The sequence below is a fragment of the Leptopilina boulardi genome, unplaced genomic scaffold (genome assembly GCF_019393585.1).
Source record: "Leptopilina boulardi isolate dan_hultmark-lab unplaced genomic scaffold, ZJU_Lbou_2.1 LbouV2_165, whole genome shotgun sequence".
In the NCBI taxonomy this organism is placed as follows: domain Eukaryota; kingdom Metazoa; phylum Arthropoda; class Insecta; order Hymenoptera; family Figitidae; genus Leptopilina; species Leptopilina boulardi.
The window spans coordinates 792,632-808,469 of NW_026137713.1; the positions used below are offsets into that span (position 1 = coordinate 792,632).

The 15,838-nt window shown below is 27.5% G+C and overlaps 1 protein-coding gene across 3 annotated transcripts in view; it reads right to left on the bottom strand.

The window, feature by feature from the left end:
- The window catches only part of LOC127277172 (protein doublesex-like), an 84,049-nt gene that overhangs the window by 46,736 nt on the left and 21,475 nt on the right, over positions 1-15,838 (bottom strand). For 2 of the 3 annotated variants that reach the window (XM_051298046.1, XM_051298044.1), the window contains 2 exons: positions 8,502-8,982; positions 7,339-7,543 (listed from right to left, as the gene is read on the bottom strand). In XM_051298046.1, the coding sequence (XP_051154003.1) occupies positions 7,339-7,543; positions 8,502-8,759 (463 nt within the window). In that variant the 5' untranslated portion in view covers positions 8,760-8,982. Of the gene's footprint in view, positions 1-7,338; positions 7,544-8,501; positions 8,983-14,816; positions 15,671-15,838 lie in introns of those variants that run through there. The other variant, XM_051298045.1, reaches the window with a different exon arrangement.

Consider the following 15,838-nt stretch of genomic DNA (forward strand, 5'->3'; position numbering starts at 1 on the left):
ACCACTTTTTAGTGTCCCCTTCGATTCTCACAAATATTATTCGCGTATAAGATTTCTAGAAAAATTCTTCATTTTTCAAAAATAAAATATTTTTTTCCCCTTATTTTGATTATTCATTCATTTTTGATTGAAAGATTTAATAATTTTTCAGGCAAAAATTAAGTGAAATTTATATAAGAGATTGTCAATTTCTGATTTAAGTAAGAACATGTTCCAACAATGAGAAACCAAGATTATAATATATTTATACATATATATATATATGCAACATAAACAATTTTAACGCATACTTTTTGATTCAAGAATGTTAAAGACTGATATTAGTCATACAGTGTACTTTTCTATTACTGTTTGCAACCATCAATTGAAACATTCGTGAGCAAAGCACGCCTTGAAGACGATTGTGACAGGAAAGAGGATGTACCACGTTGCAAGCAGACAGAAAATAATTCACATAACTATACACATCATACATATTCTGTAAAGTATTTGCGCGTGACATAGAAATACAGTTTTTCTTCGATTTTTTTATTCGAGTAATTAACAACAAAAAAAAAAAAAACTGCATTTAATTCTTTCAAATTTTCTTTATATTCTTTAAATATATACATTATATGGAAAATTTTATATAAAATAATTATTTTTTAAATCTTTGAAATGTTTAAAGTATAGCAATAAGAAAAGAATGGAAGAACCGTTTTTCAAATTAATGTTGGTATTATTAAATTTACTAAAGTCACTAGATAATATAGAGACTTTTATAGAATTCTGATATAGGTTGGCAACACTGTTCACTTTGACAGAAGTTCAGTTGGCTTTATTAAATACCATACCAAACGAGGTAAGTCGAAATAAAATAAAAAATCTCCTTTCATAGTTTATTTTAATATTTTCATTTTTTCAGATTCGATGATTACTATTTGGTCATGATTTTGTGTATTGTAAAATTAACCTCAAAAAAAGTTTGAAACTTTTATTCATGAAAGCAATTTTCGATTTTGCAGATTCGGTTATTCCTATATTTGGCCATGATTTTGTGTATTGTAAAGTTAACCTCAAAAAAAAGTTTGAGTTGCTATCCACTTTTATTCATTAAAGCAGTAACTGTTATTTATTAATTAATTTTAAAAAAAATAACCTCAAAAAAGCCCATGGCAAATATATAAAAACAGCATTTTTTTCCGGGGTCACACTATTTTATAGGTTAAATCGACGTGCATTTAGTTTTGATAATTTGTAGCTATCGTATTATAATTTTTATTTGTAAAAATTTTACTAGAACGTAACGTTTAGATTTTTTCATCTTTTCTGTATAATAAAAAAGAAAATGAAATTTCAATGGTGCATGAGTTAGAGAATATTTTTCATATAGATAATAGAATTCAATCGTCATTGCGATGCCACCAATAAAGATTTGACAATTTCTCGCGAGACATTGCGACGATTGAGGCAAAAAGGAGACAAAGACTTTTCGACCCATTGCACGTCCATTTAAGTACGGAGCCTTTAAGGTTCCCATATACCCAGCATCACTGTACCGAGACGAAAGATCGTAACTTTCGCGTCAATCGACACGAGACGTCTCTGACGAAAACGTATATAAGGAAGGGGGGGAGTCTTTCAATTTTATACTAAGAAGGGATGACTCAAAGCTGAATTACATTTATCCCTCTAATAAATCTTATTTTTTTTTTTTTTAAATTTTATTTTATATTTTTTTAAATTAATCTTAGTAATTTATATATAAATTCAATTTTATTTTTTATCTTTATTTAGAATTTGTAATAATTTTTTTTTTAAATAAAAAAGAAAAAAAATTTTTCAACTCGAGACATTGGATGACCAAGCAATGTATTATGCCAATAGAAATACATTGTACTCATATTATGCATATTATACATTTAAAGAATAATTATTAGTCGAAGCCTTATCGGTTTTCACGTGCGTTCGATTACTGTGTTAAATAATAGAATGTTATCTTTATCGATAAAACCATTAATGTACACAATTCTTTCAAAAGTATTTTTTTTTTCAACTTAATTTAATTAAATTTTTATTTTTAATATTTCATTTTTTTGGTAAAATTTAATATTAATTATTTATAATACTAATTATTAGTAAAGAAAAATAAATTCGATTTGGTCAATAACGCGATTTGTGATATACTCAAAGAATTGAATGAAATCTTATAGCGAATACGTGCTTCAAGCTTCGATTCAGAGATTTGAAATAAACTTCTTCGACACGTGTTTTCTGATAAAAAAAAAAAAATTGTTAAAATTCATCAAACTATTTTTGAGAAACAATTTAAATGAAAATTAATATAAAAAAAATTGGATGTTAAAAAAAAAATTAGAAGGGAAGAAAATAGTAGACTGAAAAAAAAACTATAGAAACCAAAGAGGAAATAAGTGATGATTGGAAGCAATTTTACTCCATTAGAGAAAATTTGCACTTTAGGTGAAAAATGAGCATTTTTTTTTTTGCTAAATATTGCAGTATATAATTTATAACAGCTTGTGGTGGTAAATAATGTCCTTCTGTTCAAAGCTGACCTACCCCAAGCATATTTCCTACAAACCACCCTATATTTTATGTAGCCGTGTATCAGGAAAAACGTTGTATACACAACTGTAACGTAACATAACCCAAGAAAGTCGTAAATGCCACCCCAATGTTGCCACGCGACACCCCAAAAAGTGGCTGTTACACCTAAAATACCTGACACCTATACACTAAGTTCCTTGCAAATAGAAAAAAAAACTTTGTTAAAAAAAAAAATTTTACCCAAATATAAAATTTTACTATAAAAGTAATTTTAACTTAAAATTTATATTTCCTACAATATTTCTGAATGAACAAAGTAATTTTATTCCCATAGCGTAACAAGGGCCATTTCTCTTATTACCAAGGATATAAAAAAAAAAAAAAAAAGGCGACGGAAATATGAAGGCTGTGGTGGACTATTAGTGTGAAACTGTTAACTTCGTCGCACAAAATGAAAAGACGATATTCGAATCCAAAAGGAAGCCGACGAACGATTTCGTGTCACGAAAGATTTACTGCCGGTCAGATTTTCGGAAATGGTTCAAAAAAAAAAAAAAAAATATGAAAAATCCTTCGAAAGGTTTCTCGATCGTAAAACTCAAGTAGTGAGGATGTCAGTCATCAGAGGAGGGAAAGATTGAAACTTGTTTTGTAACCGCAAACAGTTTATCGATCACAAAAAGCAATAATATTCTCACTCCATAGTTGAAAACACATTTTTTTTTTTTTTCCTACAAAGTTATAGAAATCAATTTTTCTCTCGTTCTCCGCAGTCAAAAGTTTGTTAGAAGAAAAAGTTATTGGTAAGTTTAATAACCGTTGATTAAAATTATCATTGTTTCAATTTTGAAACTTTTAAAAGACAATTGACTCTGGTTCGATTATCTATTTAACAAGCTTGAAGGGTTCTGTGTTCGATTCCCAGCTAAGAAAAAAAAATTTTTTTTTTTATCATCATATTTGACAAAAGTATATATATATATATATATATATACGAAGGTGACGGTATACATGTTGTTGGGGTATGTCACCGTCATAATGACGACTGATAGGTTATTAAAAGCCATACTCAATGGCACGAAATGCAAGCTCGTAAAGCCGGTTTTACAACCCTATATACCCGCCATAATCACCCCCCCATGGTAGCAGCATCCAACCTTGCCTGAGCTTCTGTCGCGGGTTTTCCAAGTAATATTCGCGTCCCGCTCTCAAGCCACTTTTCCATTATCTCTATACTACCGATAAATAGGAAAGCCAGCGGTTAATTTTGTGGATACATGAAAACGCTCAAACTGGACGTGAGTAAATCAATTAGCATCTCAATATTTTATGGTAACCCTCTAACTTTGCATCGATAAAATTATACTATCGACAAATTTTCCTGTCATTCTGGCCTAAGAATTGAACAAAAAATTTATGGTCTCAAACATATATTTTTTTTTTTTTTTTTGGTACATTATAAATGAAAATTAATTTTACTTTTATGATTTTGATTATTTAACTTTGATGAAACAAAAATTTTAACTGGTGAAATATTCAAACAAAAATGTGCTTCGTAGTTGGCGCCACTATTTCGTTTGGCACATTTTGACATAATTTTCGTCAACTATCGCACCCTGCTCTAGTGAAAATTTATGAGCAAAAGAGAAACGTAACCGGAATCGTAAAGGCCTGAGCAAAATAGAAACGTAACTGGAATCGTAATCGCATCCGGAATAATGAGTTAGAAAAGGACAAACAATATTTCTATCTTTTTCTAACTCATTCTTCCAATTGTGGTTACGATTCCGGTAACGTTTCTACTCTGCTCAGGCCTTAATCGTAAACCCAATCGGAAAAATGAGTTAGAGAAGGATAGATAGATTGTTTATCCTGTTCTAACTTATTCTTCAGGTTGCGTTTACAATTACGATTCCGGTTACATTTCTATTTTGCTGAGGCCTTTAGTAATTTTTAATTTTAAAAATAAAGTCACTAAATTTTTACTCGAGCAGGGTGCGGTAGTTGACGAGAATTATGACAAATGGAGAGTGGGGAAAATGGAAACCAAACAACGTGATTACTATTTTGATCGTAATTTTGTGTATTGTACAGTTAACCTCAAAAAAAAAGGTTAAGTTGCTGTCCACTTTTTATTAATTCGCAATTTTCAATATTTTCGATTGTTGCAGATTCGGTAATTTCTATTTGGTCATGATTTTGTGTATTGTAAAGTTAACCTCAAAAAAAATGTCCACTTTTCTTCATTAAAAATTAAATTACAATCGGTGATTGAATGTGAAAAATCTTTTAAAATCGAAAAAAAAGTTTGCAAAACAAAATATATATTTGAAAATTAATACACATATGGTGATTCTAAAAAGACTATTCATTGAAATAGTGGCACTTTGATGAAAAGAAACTCAGCAATAAAAGCAAGAAACGTTAACCGACCAAAGCAAAACTGTTTCCCCTCTCGTTTTTCATTCCTTTTTTGGGTATACAACAATCTTATACTAAAATATATATATATATATATATATATATATATACACTAACAAGTGTGGCTGGGAATCATTATGCCCGCTGGTACACAAACTATTTCCAACGAAAACGAGCAAAATAACGATAACTTTTTAAAACGAGCCCGCGCTCGTAAAAGCAAAAGCGAGCTTCTAGGTTTCGGCTTTGGTTATAAGTTCGTATTATATTAGCCGGATTCAAATGGCCGGCCAACCAATGAGGACGATCGTAAAACCAGGGTTAACATTCGGTCGGGTTGTCAAGTGAAAGAGTGGCTTGAATTTCGTTGGGATCATTGTGAACGACGTTATAAGTGTACACATAGGGTGTCTCATGATTTCTTCAAAATATTATAAACAAATAAAATTTTTTTTTAACGATTTTGTCATTTATTTGTAAAATAAAATTGCCTCAAAAATTTCTTTTGATAGAAATTAATTAAAAAAAAAAATAAAACATCAAAATTTGTACAATACATTTCTGAATTTTTTTTTTTTTTTATTTAATGATATAGAAGGGCTAGAAAATAATTTTGTATTCGTCATCGAGCATTCGTGGCAAAAAAAGTAAATCGACCCCTTTGCATATTAAATGTATCTGATTAGTTCGATTTAAACTGTAAATGGGTAACTTTGTTAATAAGAAAAGTTGTTCGAAAGCGTTTCTTTCTTACATTAATAAATCAGAGTTATACGGTCATGCGCAGAAGTGGATAAAACGACAGCTTTTATATTTATTACGTGTCTACTTCACAGGAACTGTATCGATGAAATAGATATTATTCATGTGTATAGATGTAGACAGAAAGGCTGTTTAGCAGGGAAGAAAACCAAGAGAAAAATATGTGTGGAGGGTCAATTTTAACTGGAAAGCGAGACATACTTGGGAAAGTAAGAGAAGGGAAAGGATAATGGAAAATTTTATTGATTCGTTTCTTAATCAATATACATATATATATATATATATTTATGTAATAAAGATTAAAAATTGATTTAAAGAACAGCAAGTTCAGTCATTTTTTTGCTGAATACAATTATTCGAATGAAGGGAAACTCTATGTTCCGTTAAATCACTGAATAGAGGCCTTTCTTTCAAATGCCATAAAAAAAGTCTATCTTATCTACAAATGATTATTATAATTTCAATTCATTTAATTTTCTCCTAATTAAATAACTCATTCATAAAAAATTAAAATTTTTTTGAGCAAAAATTGAGTTTCAAAAATGATTGAAAAAAAAGGGCAAAACAAGATTGAGGAACATGATGCTATTAAGTAAGGCATTTACCGTTAAAGAAGAGTAAAAGAAGAAGAAGAATATAAACTGAAGTCAGGAGATAAAATATGAAACTGAACTTATTATTGAAAATACAACTCTTTTACGGCTTTTCACAACCTTGGTTTTTAGTTTTCCCTTCTGGTTTGGCACTAATCATATTTCCATAACTTTTTCCTTTTCGACTATAATAATCGAAGCAGAAAAAACAAAATGGAAAATATTACATACGTAAACTAAAAGATAAATAAATTAAATTTTTGAAACGTGTCAGTGAATGAATTATATATTAAACTTTTTAACATAGTTATTTTTAATTATATCATTTATGAATAATTCAAGGGAATGCAGAGAACATATATATATATACATTTCTTTGTGCTAGACTTCTTCGAAAAGTCTAGCACGCAAAGCTCAACCGCACTTCCGACAGACAAAGCACAACCTCATGTGGAAGTTTAAGACATTATCCCATAACCGCATTTCCGGTTAGCGAAAGCATAATTATTAAAATGTCTCAACTGTTCAATAATCGAAGCCAAATAATTTTCATTGATGAACATCTTTATAATTTACTAAACCTCGCTTCCTGCAAGTATATAAAAAAAAAAAAATTTCCGAATGAACACACAGCAGGACTCAAAAAATAAAATTTCTCTGCTTTTGGTATTCTATACAGTAATTAAATCCCAGTCACTGAAAATCTTTCCGGGAATTTTTTTTTAGAATACAAAAAAAAAAAAAAACAACATTCTAATCCAGAACTTCTAAACAAATTTTTTTTTTAAAACTGTATTTTCATTTCCATCGACTTGACCTTTTCTCAAGCGAGTTTTAAAGAATACAAATCATTTAAATTTTAAATCGTAGCATTCGAAATTAAATTTAATTATATACACATACACACAAGTTTGAACCTTGAAAATAGACTGAAAAATTTTCCTATTAAACTTTATAAATATAAAACAGAAAAATATAATTTTTTTCATTAAAATTTAAAAACAAAAAAACTCACTGCTTGTGCTGGGCAATGGTTGTGGAATTTGGTCTAAAGGTGATACTTTACTCGTCGATGGAATTCTCTCATCTCCAACACTGCTTGGTACTCCAAGACTGTCATGATCACTTATTGATGAATTACTACTGTTACCATCACATTTTTTTTTCATCCTCTTCGTTTGAGGAAGGGTCACCAGTAAATCGTCATCCAGATAATCCAACTACTTGAAAAAAATGCAAAATTGTTATGGATAAATATTCTCCAAAGATTTTTTTTTTTCATATAAAAATTATTTGAGCTGATTATAAAAACAGAAAAGAAATTTGATTTTCATTTATAAAACAAAACTTTCATAATTACATTTAATACTCATTAACGAGAAGTATACTGTCTATCGTATAAATGTATCAGTCAAGTCTCGATGCTATTGTTCATGGTCGAGTGTATTTCTGTCCATTTTATGACATATAGCTAATATAACTATATATATACACAGGAAAATCATAAACTCTTTTTGCAAAACAAATTTCTCAAAACAGTAATAATAAAAAAAATTTATATATCGAGAAATTTCTTTCATAAACTCTTCATTGAATACCTCCACAGCATCAAAACTTTTCTAAAGATTTCCTAAAGATTTATTTGAAATATTCGAAATATTTAATTGCAATATTTCAATGAAAATTGTGTAAATATTTAAATGTCCCACTTGAATAAATATTTATAGTTTATAGCGAAACTTTCCTGAAAATTTCATTTAAATTTTCAGGAAATTTTCACACTAAGCATTTATTTAATCGGGACATTTAAATAATTACACAATTTTCACTAAACATTACAAATAAATATTCCGAAAATTTCAAATAAATCTTTAGGAAATCTCTAGGAAAGTTTCGGTGCTATGGGGGATTTAAAAAATTACCTTATTAAAATTATTTTACAATTTTGTAGAACTAGTAGAAATTTTTGATATTATTAAAAATACACAGAAAAAATTTGGACTCATTTTTGTTGTAGTTCAAAAAAAGACGTAAAAACGTGGCGCCATCTACGAGGCATATTTTTATTGCCTTTGAAAAATTTATGTTACGTTAATTATTTTTGAGATTCAGATTTTTTCGTTGTAATGAGGCATAATTTAGAAATATTATTTTTATTTAAAAAACAAACATGCAGACCTCTCCAGGCTGTATCTTGTGATTTGTTGTCTCGGTTATTCGTCGTTTTAATGCAGTATTATCTGCCATATTACGTTGTCGTTGCTTAAGAATAATGCAATTTTCACACTCACATCGTCGAAATCTACAAAAAATTTTATGACCAGCAAGACGAATAGTCAATCCATGATTACGACAACGCGCACAATTTGGCTTAGTTCGTTTTGTATCAGAATCCTTGTTCGATGAACTTTTCGAACTGTTTTCGTCTTGACCCATTTAAAATTTATTAATTCCCTACACTTTCGATATAATTGAAATCGTTAATTTTAATATATATATATATATATATATATATTTTTTTTTTCTATTGAATATTATTCACTGCACTAAAACTTTTTAGATTAGAAAAACAAATTGATGACGTTTTCAAATGTAGAATATCTTTGTGATTCATTTCAGCAGATGTTTGATGTGAAGGCAAGTCATCCCTCTCATGAACCTGTAAAACAAAAACAAAAAATTTTCATTTAAAAAAATGTTTTATACTCCTTTCTGCTGAAATAACTAAATGAATTTTTTTTTTTTTTTTCAATGAAAAATTAAATAAAAATTTTTCAAGAATAATGACGTCTTACATTTAGAAACTCGGCCATCGTTGTATTAATTTTATATATCATTGTTCCATGAATAGAACTTGAAGAAAGATCGAAACTTAAAACGTCAAGGGTGAACTTTTTCTGACATTTCTTCCATAAGTCTTTATGAAGAACTTATATACAAAGTTTAAATTTATGGCAATATATAATGAAACCAAAATTAGTCTCGAACAATAAGTGTTTCTTATACTTTAGTGTAAATATGTATATACACTAAAAATACATCATAAGAATATATATATATATGTATATATTTATATTTATACTATTCTCAACGCCTCTCAAACTTGTGACTTATTTCAGTGTACGTTGCAAGCCCATTAAACTCATTATTATGCAAAGAGCTATCGATCTCTATAAACGAGTCGATAGTCTGCTTTCTGAAACGCGTATACAGTGAATCCATTGTTAATATGTAAGCCCTTAGCGATGTTGCTGCTTTTTTTCATTCAAATGCAAATTTTTCTTTTTTTTTTTTTTTTTGGACCATAATTGTACTGACGGTCAAATTAACCTCAAGAATCCTAAACAAAATCTTCTCATCAAAAAACGGTTATGAAAAAGGAAAAGAGAAACTTGACAAGAAATTCACAAAAATCGTTTCAATGGAGTCTGTGTAAGTAATTGGTTGCTAAAAGAAGTTGTTGAAAAATAAGACTTTATTCTAAGTGAAAATAATTTCTATTTTTATTCCTCTATTATTAAAAAAAAAAAAAAAAAAAATTCAAATAATCGGTTAGTTTATTTTCAAAACACTGCATACCGTTTGTGGACACTAAAATTAATGTTGGTATTATTAAATGTCCTAAAGTTACTATATATATATTATATGGGGACATTTATAGAATTTTGATATAGGTTGGCAACACTGTTTTCACTTTAGAAGAAGTTCAGTTGGCTTTATTAAATACCATACGAAGGAACCAAACGAGGTAAGTCGAAATAATATTATAAAAAATTTATTAGTTTATTTATTAATTATTTTCAATTTTCCAGATAAGGTGATTACTATTTGGTCGTGATTTTGTGTATTGTAAAATTAATCTCAAAAAAAGTTTGACTTGCTGTCGACTTTTATTCATGAAAGCAATTTTTAATATTTTCACTTTTGCAGATTCGGTAATTCCTATTTGGTCGTGATTTTGTGTATTGTAAAAAGATAACCTCAAAAAAGAAGGTTGAGTTGCTGTCTACTTTTATTAATTAGAGCAATTTTTAATATTTTCATTGTTGCAGATTTGGTAATTTCTATTTGGTCGTGATTTTGTGTATTGTAAAAAGTTAACCTCAAAAAAAAGGTTGAGTTGCTGTCCATTTTTATTAATTTTAAATAAATTTTTAATATTTTCATTGTTGCAGATTCGGTCATTTCTATTTGGTCGTGATTTTGTGTATTGTAAAAAGTTAACCTCAAAAAAAGTTTGTCCACTTTTATTCATTAAAGCAATAACTGTTATTTATTAGCAGTAATTAAAATATATGAATTTCTTGAAACGAGATAAGCCGAATGATATCAATAATATTATAAAAAATTACTCGCTTATTAGTTTATTTATTATCATTTTTGCAGATTCAATGATTACTATTTGATCGTGATTTTGTGTATTGTAAAGTTAACCTCAAAAAAAAAAGTTGCAGTTTCTGTTCACTTTTATTCATTTAAGCAAGAACTATTATTTATTAACAGTTAGTAATAAAAATTATTAAATCATTTTGCGTTTTCTCTTCTATATACAAAACATTAATTCTATTTTATAGGTTAAATTGAATTTAGTTTAATAATTTATAACTGTCGCGTTATAATTTTCATAGTGAATGAATTTATTCTAAAAAAAAAATAAATAATTTTATTTTAATTATAAATTTGGAAATGATTTTCGAAAAATTAACTCATTATAGTATTTCGGTAAATTTTTCGTATTTTTTTCGGAAATCCTTCTGCAGAATATTTTTCTAATATAATGTTATGTAGGTATCTTTGAGGTTAGGGTTTCAATTAACTGTTTTTTTAGGATGTTTAATAAATGTATAAATTTTAATTATTTTACAGCGTGGGATTTATTTACGTCAAGTCTATATTGATCGGCCCACTTTTGCATCCGTTGAATTTTAATTGTTCATTTTTAAATAATACAGTCTCTCATTGTAGACAAATTAATTATTCACAATGTTTTTTTTTTAACGCATTTATATTCACTGTCATTTAAAACTCAATTTTTGTGTCAAAATAAGCAAAAAAAAATTTCGATTTTAAATATATACTTTCAGTAAAAAATATTTATTTAAAAATTATAAAAACACGTTTGAAAATTTATAATTCGTCAAGAAAAAGTGAAATATTTTAATAAAAGAATTTTTAATTTAATAATTATTAAAAAAAATATATAATGAAAAGTATTCTTTTATTGTAAATTAATATTATGAAGGTTAAAATTCAGTTTTTTTTTTTTATTATTGTTGTTCACATTGTATTCGTAAAGAGCGGTATATTATATTCTCGTGGAATATATAAAGTATAAAGTTGTGGGTATATAGTCTATAGATAAATAAGCTTGCAAAGTAGCGCGTGCTTCTTTTTGTTTTAGTAAATGTACTTACATGAAGTAAAAATATCGTATATCATTAAAAGACAATTTATTTGAGCGGAAATAGTGTTTTAATTTTACACTACATTCAACCTTCAGTGAATAAATAAAAAAAACGGAAATAATAATAATAAAAATAAATCTCTATTTAAATAACAAAATATATTATTTTGCGGTTGAAAATAAAAAAAAAAAAAAATTTTATCTGGAACAGTGATATAATTTTCTAGAATTGGGAAAACTTTCTCAGTTTTCTCTCCGCTGTTTCAGATGAAGATTTTTTTCCGATGATATAAAAATTTAAATATATGAGATAAATTAAAAAAACCAAATTTTTTTTGCATGTTGTTGAAAATAGTTGTTTAAATTTTCTGATTTTTTTTTTTTTAGAGAAAATCGATGTTAATCTATAAGTATACTGTGATGTGAAAACTTTTTGAAAGTTTCTCACGATCTGTTGGATCTGGACCGTATTTATCACTAAAACCACAATCCCTTTTACACCTCAAGCTATCGGACTTGTTGTTCAGTTTCCGAATTTTATAATTTTTTTAAAAAAATTATTTTCTTTTTCCAAACTAATATATAATTTTTCTTTATATATGTTTCTTTGAATTTTAAATTATTTTTGCATTTTTACAAAAGCGGGCAATATTTTTCTAATTAAATAGAATTATTGTTTTTATAATAGAAGAAGAAGAAAAAAAAAAAATTATATAGAATATTGGAGAATAAAAATAACCGTATATAGATAATGTCATCATATATACATATATATATATATATTGAGCTACAATAATTATTGCATTCGATTCATTAACAACACACTATGATAAATTATGTACATTCTTGATTCTATAATTTGCATGCTATTTATCGTTAGTAAGTATTCCTTATCAACGTTCATTATTATACATGACCTATGTTGCTCTTGCACATTTTAGAACAAAATGTACAATTGTGTATTATAGAACTTTTCATTGTAAAAGATTATATATCTACTTTTAATTGGTATAAGAAAATCAATATAATATATAAAACAAAAATCAAAGAATTATTGAATTAAAAAAATTATTGAGAGAAAATAATTCTAATTAATATTTTTGGAGTAAGAACCCAGAACAGCAAGAAAAGTGGTTTATAAATATTTATTTGATTCAAATAAATTTTTTATTTAATTTTAAATTAAAAAAATTTATTTACGCCAAATTGGCTAGTATATAAGATATACGTTTACTTAAATCAAATACATTTTATTTGATTTAAATAAAACATTTGTAATGTAGAATAAAAAATATGAAAGAAATATATCTAAACGAAAGCTTTAGAAGTTTCGATCTATCATTTCGTTAATAGGGACGCTATATATATATACAGTGATGACAATTTGACAGATTGTATGAATTCATTCTCAAAGTCAATGGCAGTTTATTGCAACGAAACGAGAATATTGATCTTCTATGTCGCGCAATTCAGCTATAAATAAATTTTATCCAATGCGAGTAAGACTCCTATTCACCACATTATATTCTTTCGATGATAGTCGATCAATACTTATAAACCTTATAGTTTCTATGTCTCATAGGCTGTATTTTCTATTCACTAGTATTTGCTATATTTAATAAAAAAAAAAAAAAAAAAAAAAAAAAAAAAAAAAAAAAAAATTAAGTGCCCTACACATTCATGTCAAATAGACAAAATATATCGTCGATTTCATATATACGAGAGACATTGTTTCCTTGACTACATAGTGTATAGAGGCTCATTAAATAGTCCATGGCATCAATATGAAACGTAAAGCACAATAAATTATGAATTTGCATTCTAAATGATAAGAAAATTTTAAATCGTTATTCATTTTCAAGAATAACGAAAATATAAAAAAAAAGATGCGACGACATTTTTGCTGAGCCACTATAAGCATTTGATAAAAACGAATTTTTTCAAAACGATTTGAAATTGAAATTAAAAATATTTTCCTCGTAAAAATTGAAAGTAGATAGAAAAAGTTTACTGTGGTAGTAAACTATTTGCTGTCACATCAAATTACGTTAGCTAATATAGAGAGAGACAGCGAAAAAATTTTGTCAAAAAAGTTTGTAAATTTTAAAAAATTATGTTTATCAAACTTTTTCGCTGTCACAGCAAAAAAAATTTAGCTGTGGTTACTAATTTTGATAGATCCGATAGCTAACAAGCATCTGTAAACAATTCCTTTTTTTTCCGTGTAGAAAAAGTTTGTTGTCGCAGCGAATATATTTGCTGTCACGCATTAAATTACGTTAGCAAATATAGGGACAGCGAAAAAATTTTGTCAAAAAAGTTTGTAAATTTTAAAATTTTTTGTTTATCCCAGCAAACTTTTTCGTTGTCACAGCAAAAAAAAATTTAGCTGTGGTTACTAATTTTGATAGATTTGATAGCAAACAAGCATCTGTAAATAATTCCTTTTTTTCCGTGTAGAAAAAGTTTGTTGTCGCAGCGAATATATTTGCTGTCACGCATTAAATTACGTTAGCAAATATATAGAGACAGCGAACAAATTTGCTGTGGGGTGAAAAAAAGTTTTCTGCACGGAGAAAAATAGCTAAAATTTAGTTACCTTAGCTAATCCCAATTGCTATTATTATTATTGTTAACTAAAACAGATATTAGCTTTGACAGCTAATAAGTTTTGCTGTGGCAGCTAAATATTAGCTACCAAAACTAAAAATTCGCTATCCATAGAAAACTCATTTTGCTCCGTGTAAATTTTTAAAAAATTCATATTATCACAGCAAATTTTTTCGTTGTCATAGCTATGTTGACTAATTTTAATAGATCCGACAGCAAACATCAGTTAGCGTATTTCCTTTTTTTTTGTCTAAGACCAAACAATTTAGAGAATGAATTTTCAAAAACCAAAACATGATCCAAGCAACATTATTCGTTTTGGTATTTAAAAAATTTTATCTAAACTTGATCCATTATATTTTCTATTCAAGTTTTCAAATTCTCCGAAATTCTTCGAATTTGCGTTCAAAAATCTTTGTAAATGAAAAAGATGATTTTTAAGAAAAATTAATTTTATTTTCTTTAAAAAGAAATTTTACCTGATTGAAAATTGACAAAAATGTGAATCCGTTCCTTTCACAAAAGGAATCCAATTAAGATTCCCACGTTCTCGCAAATCGTGCGCGAAACTTGAGTTGTTCACTATTCAATTGTCATGTGCGTTCAAAGACACGAACACGCTTCACTTTTTGGTTCACTGCAAAATTTGCTTTACATTTAAAATCGTACCCTTGACCTTCCACTTTATATGAGAAATCATCCGCGGTAAAGTATTATTTTCCTATTTTTTTTTTTTTTGTTATATATAGTGTATCACACAAGAAACAACACTTTTTAAAAAAATAGCCGGGATTTTCAAATCTCGAGTCACGTGGCCATTATAAAAAGAGCGCGAAACACATGTGAATGCGTAGATCCATAAATTGTTAACAGAAACTTATAACAAATGGAAAATAATTCAAAAAAGCACTTCTATTTAGTTTCCAAAAAAATTTCCACTTTTCAGTTTTTTGACAAAAAACGTTTTATGTCAATTTTTGTATTCGTTAGAAATTTTGAAATATAAAACTTTTTGTTTGTTGCTCATTGAAAAATTGTTGGAGAACTTTTTTTTTTGTCTATATATTTTCAAAGGAAAATATTTCTTCACTTTTTATTCGTACCACTGTTTTTTTGAAAACAATTTTCAAAATGCTTTATTGTTTTTATTTGAAAAAATTGCACTATTTTTTTTTTTTTTTTAATCACTTATATTCGAAATTTAAATTGGAATATTTATTTATTTATTTTTTTTTAAATAAATTTTAAAGCGCGTGGCAATGACTGAGTGACGGACGTGAAATCGACGCACACCAGATTGTAGTCTGTAACTCAATGAAGTGCCGCTCTTGGTAGCGATACGTTTTGAGTTGGTGGGGGAGAAAGGTGATTGTCGTCATTGAAGTGGCGGGAGATGGCGTAGAAACCTCCTGCGTCTTTCTCGTAAGAGAGGTGGTTCCACGAGGGATATTAGTTTCAATCTTTTTTTTTTCTATTACTCTAAATTCTTCTAAAATACCTC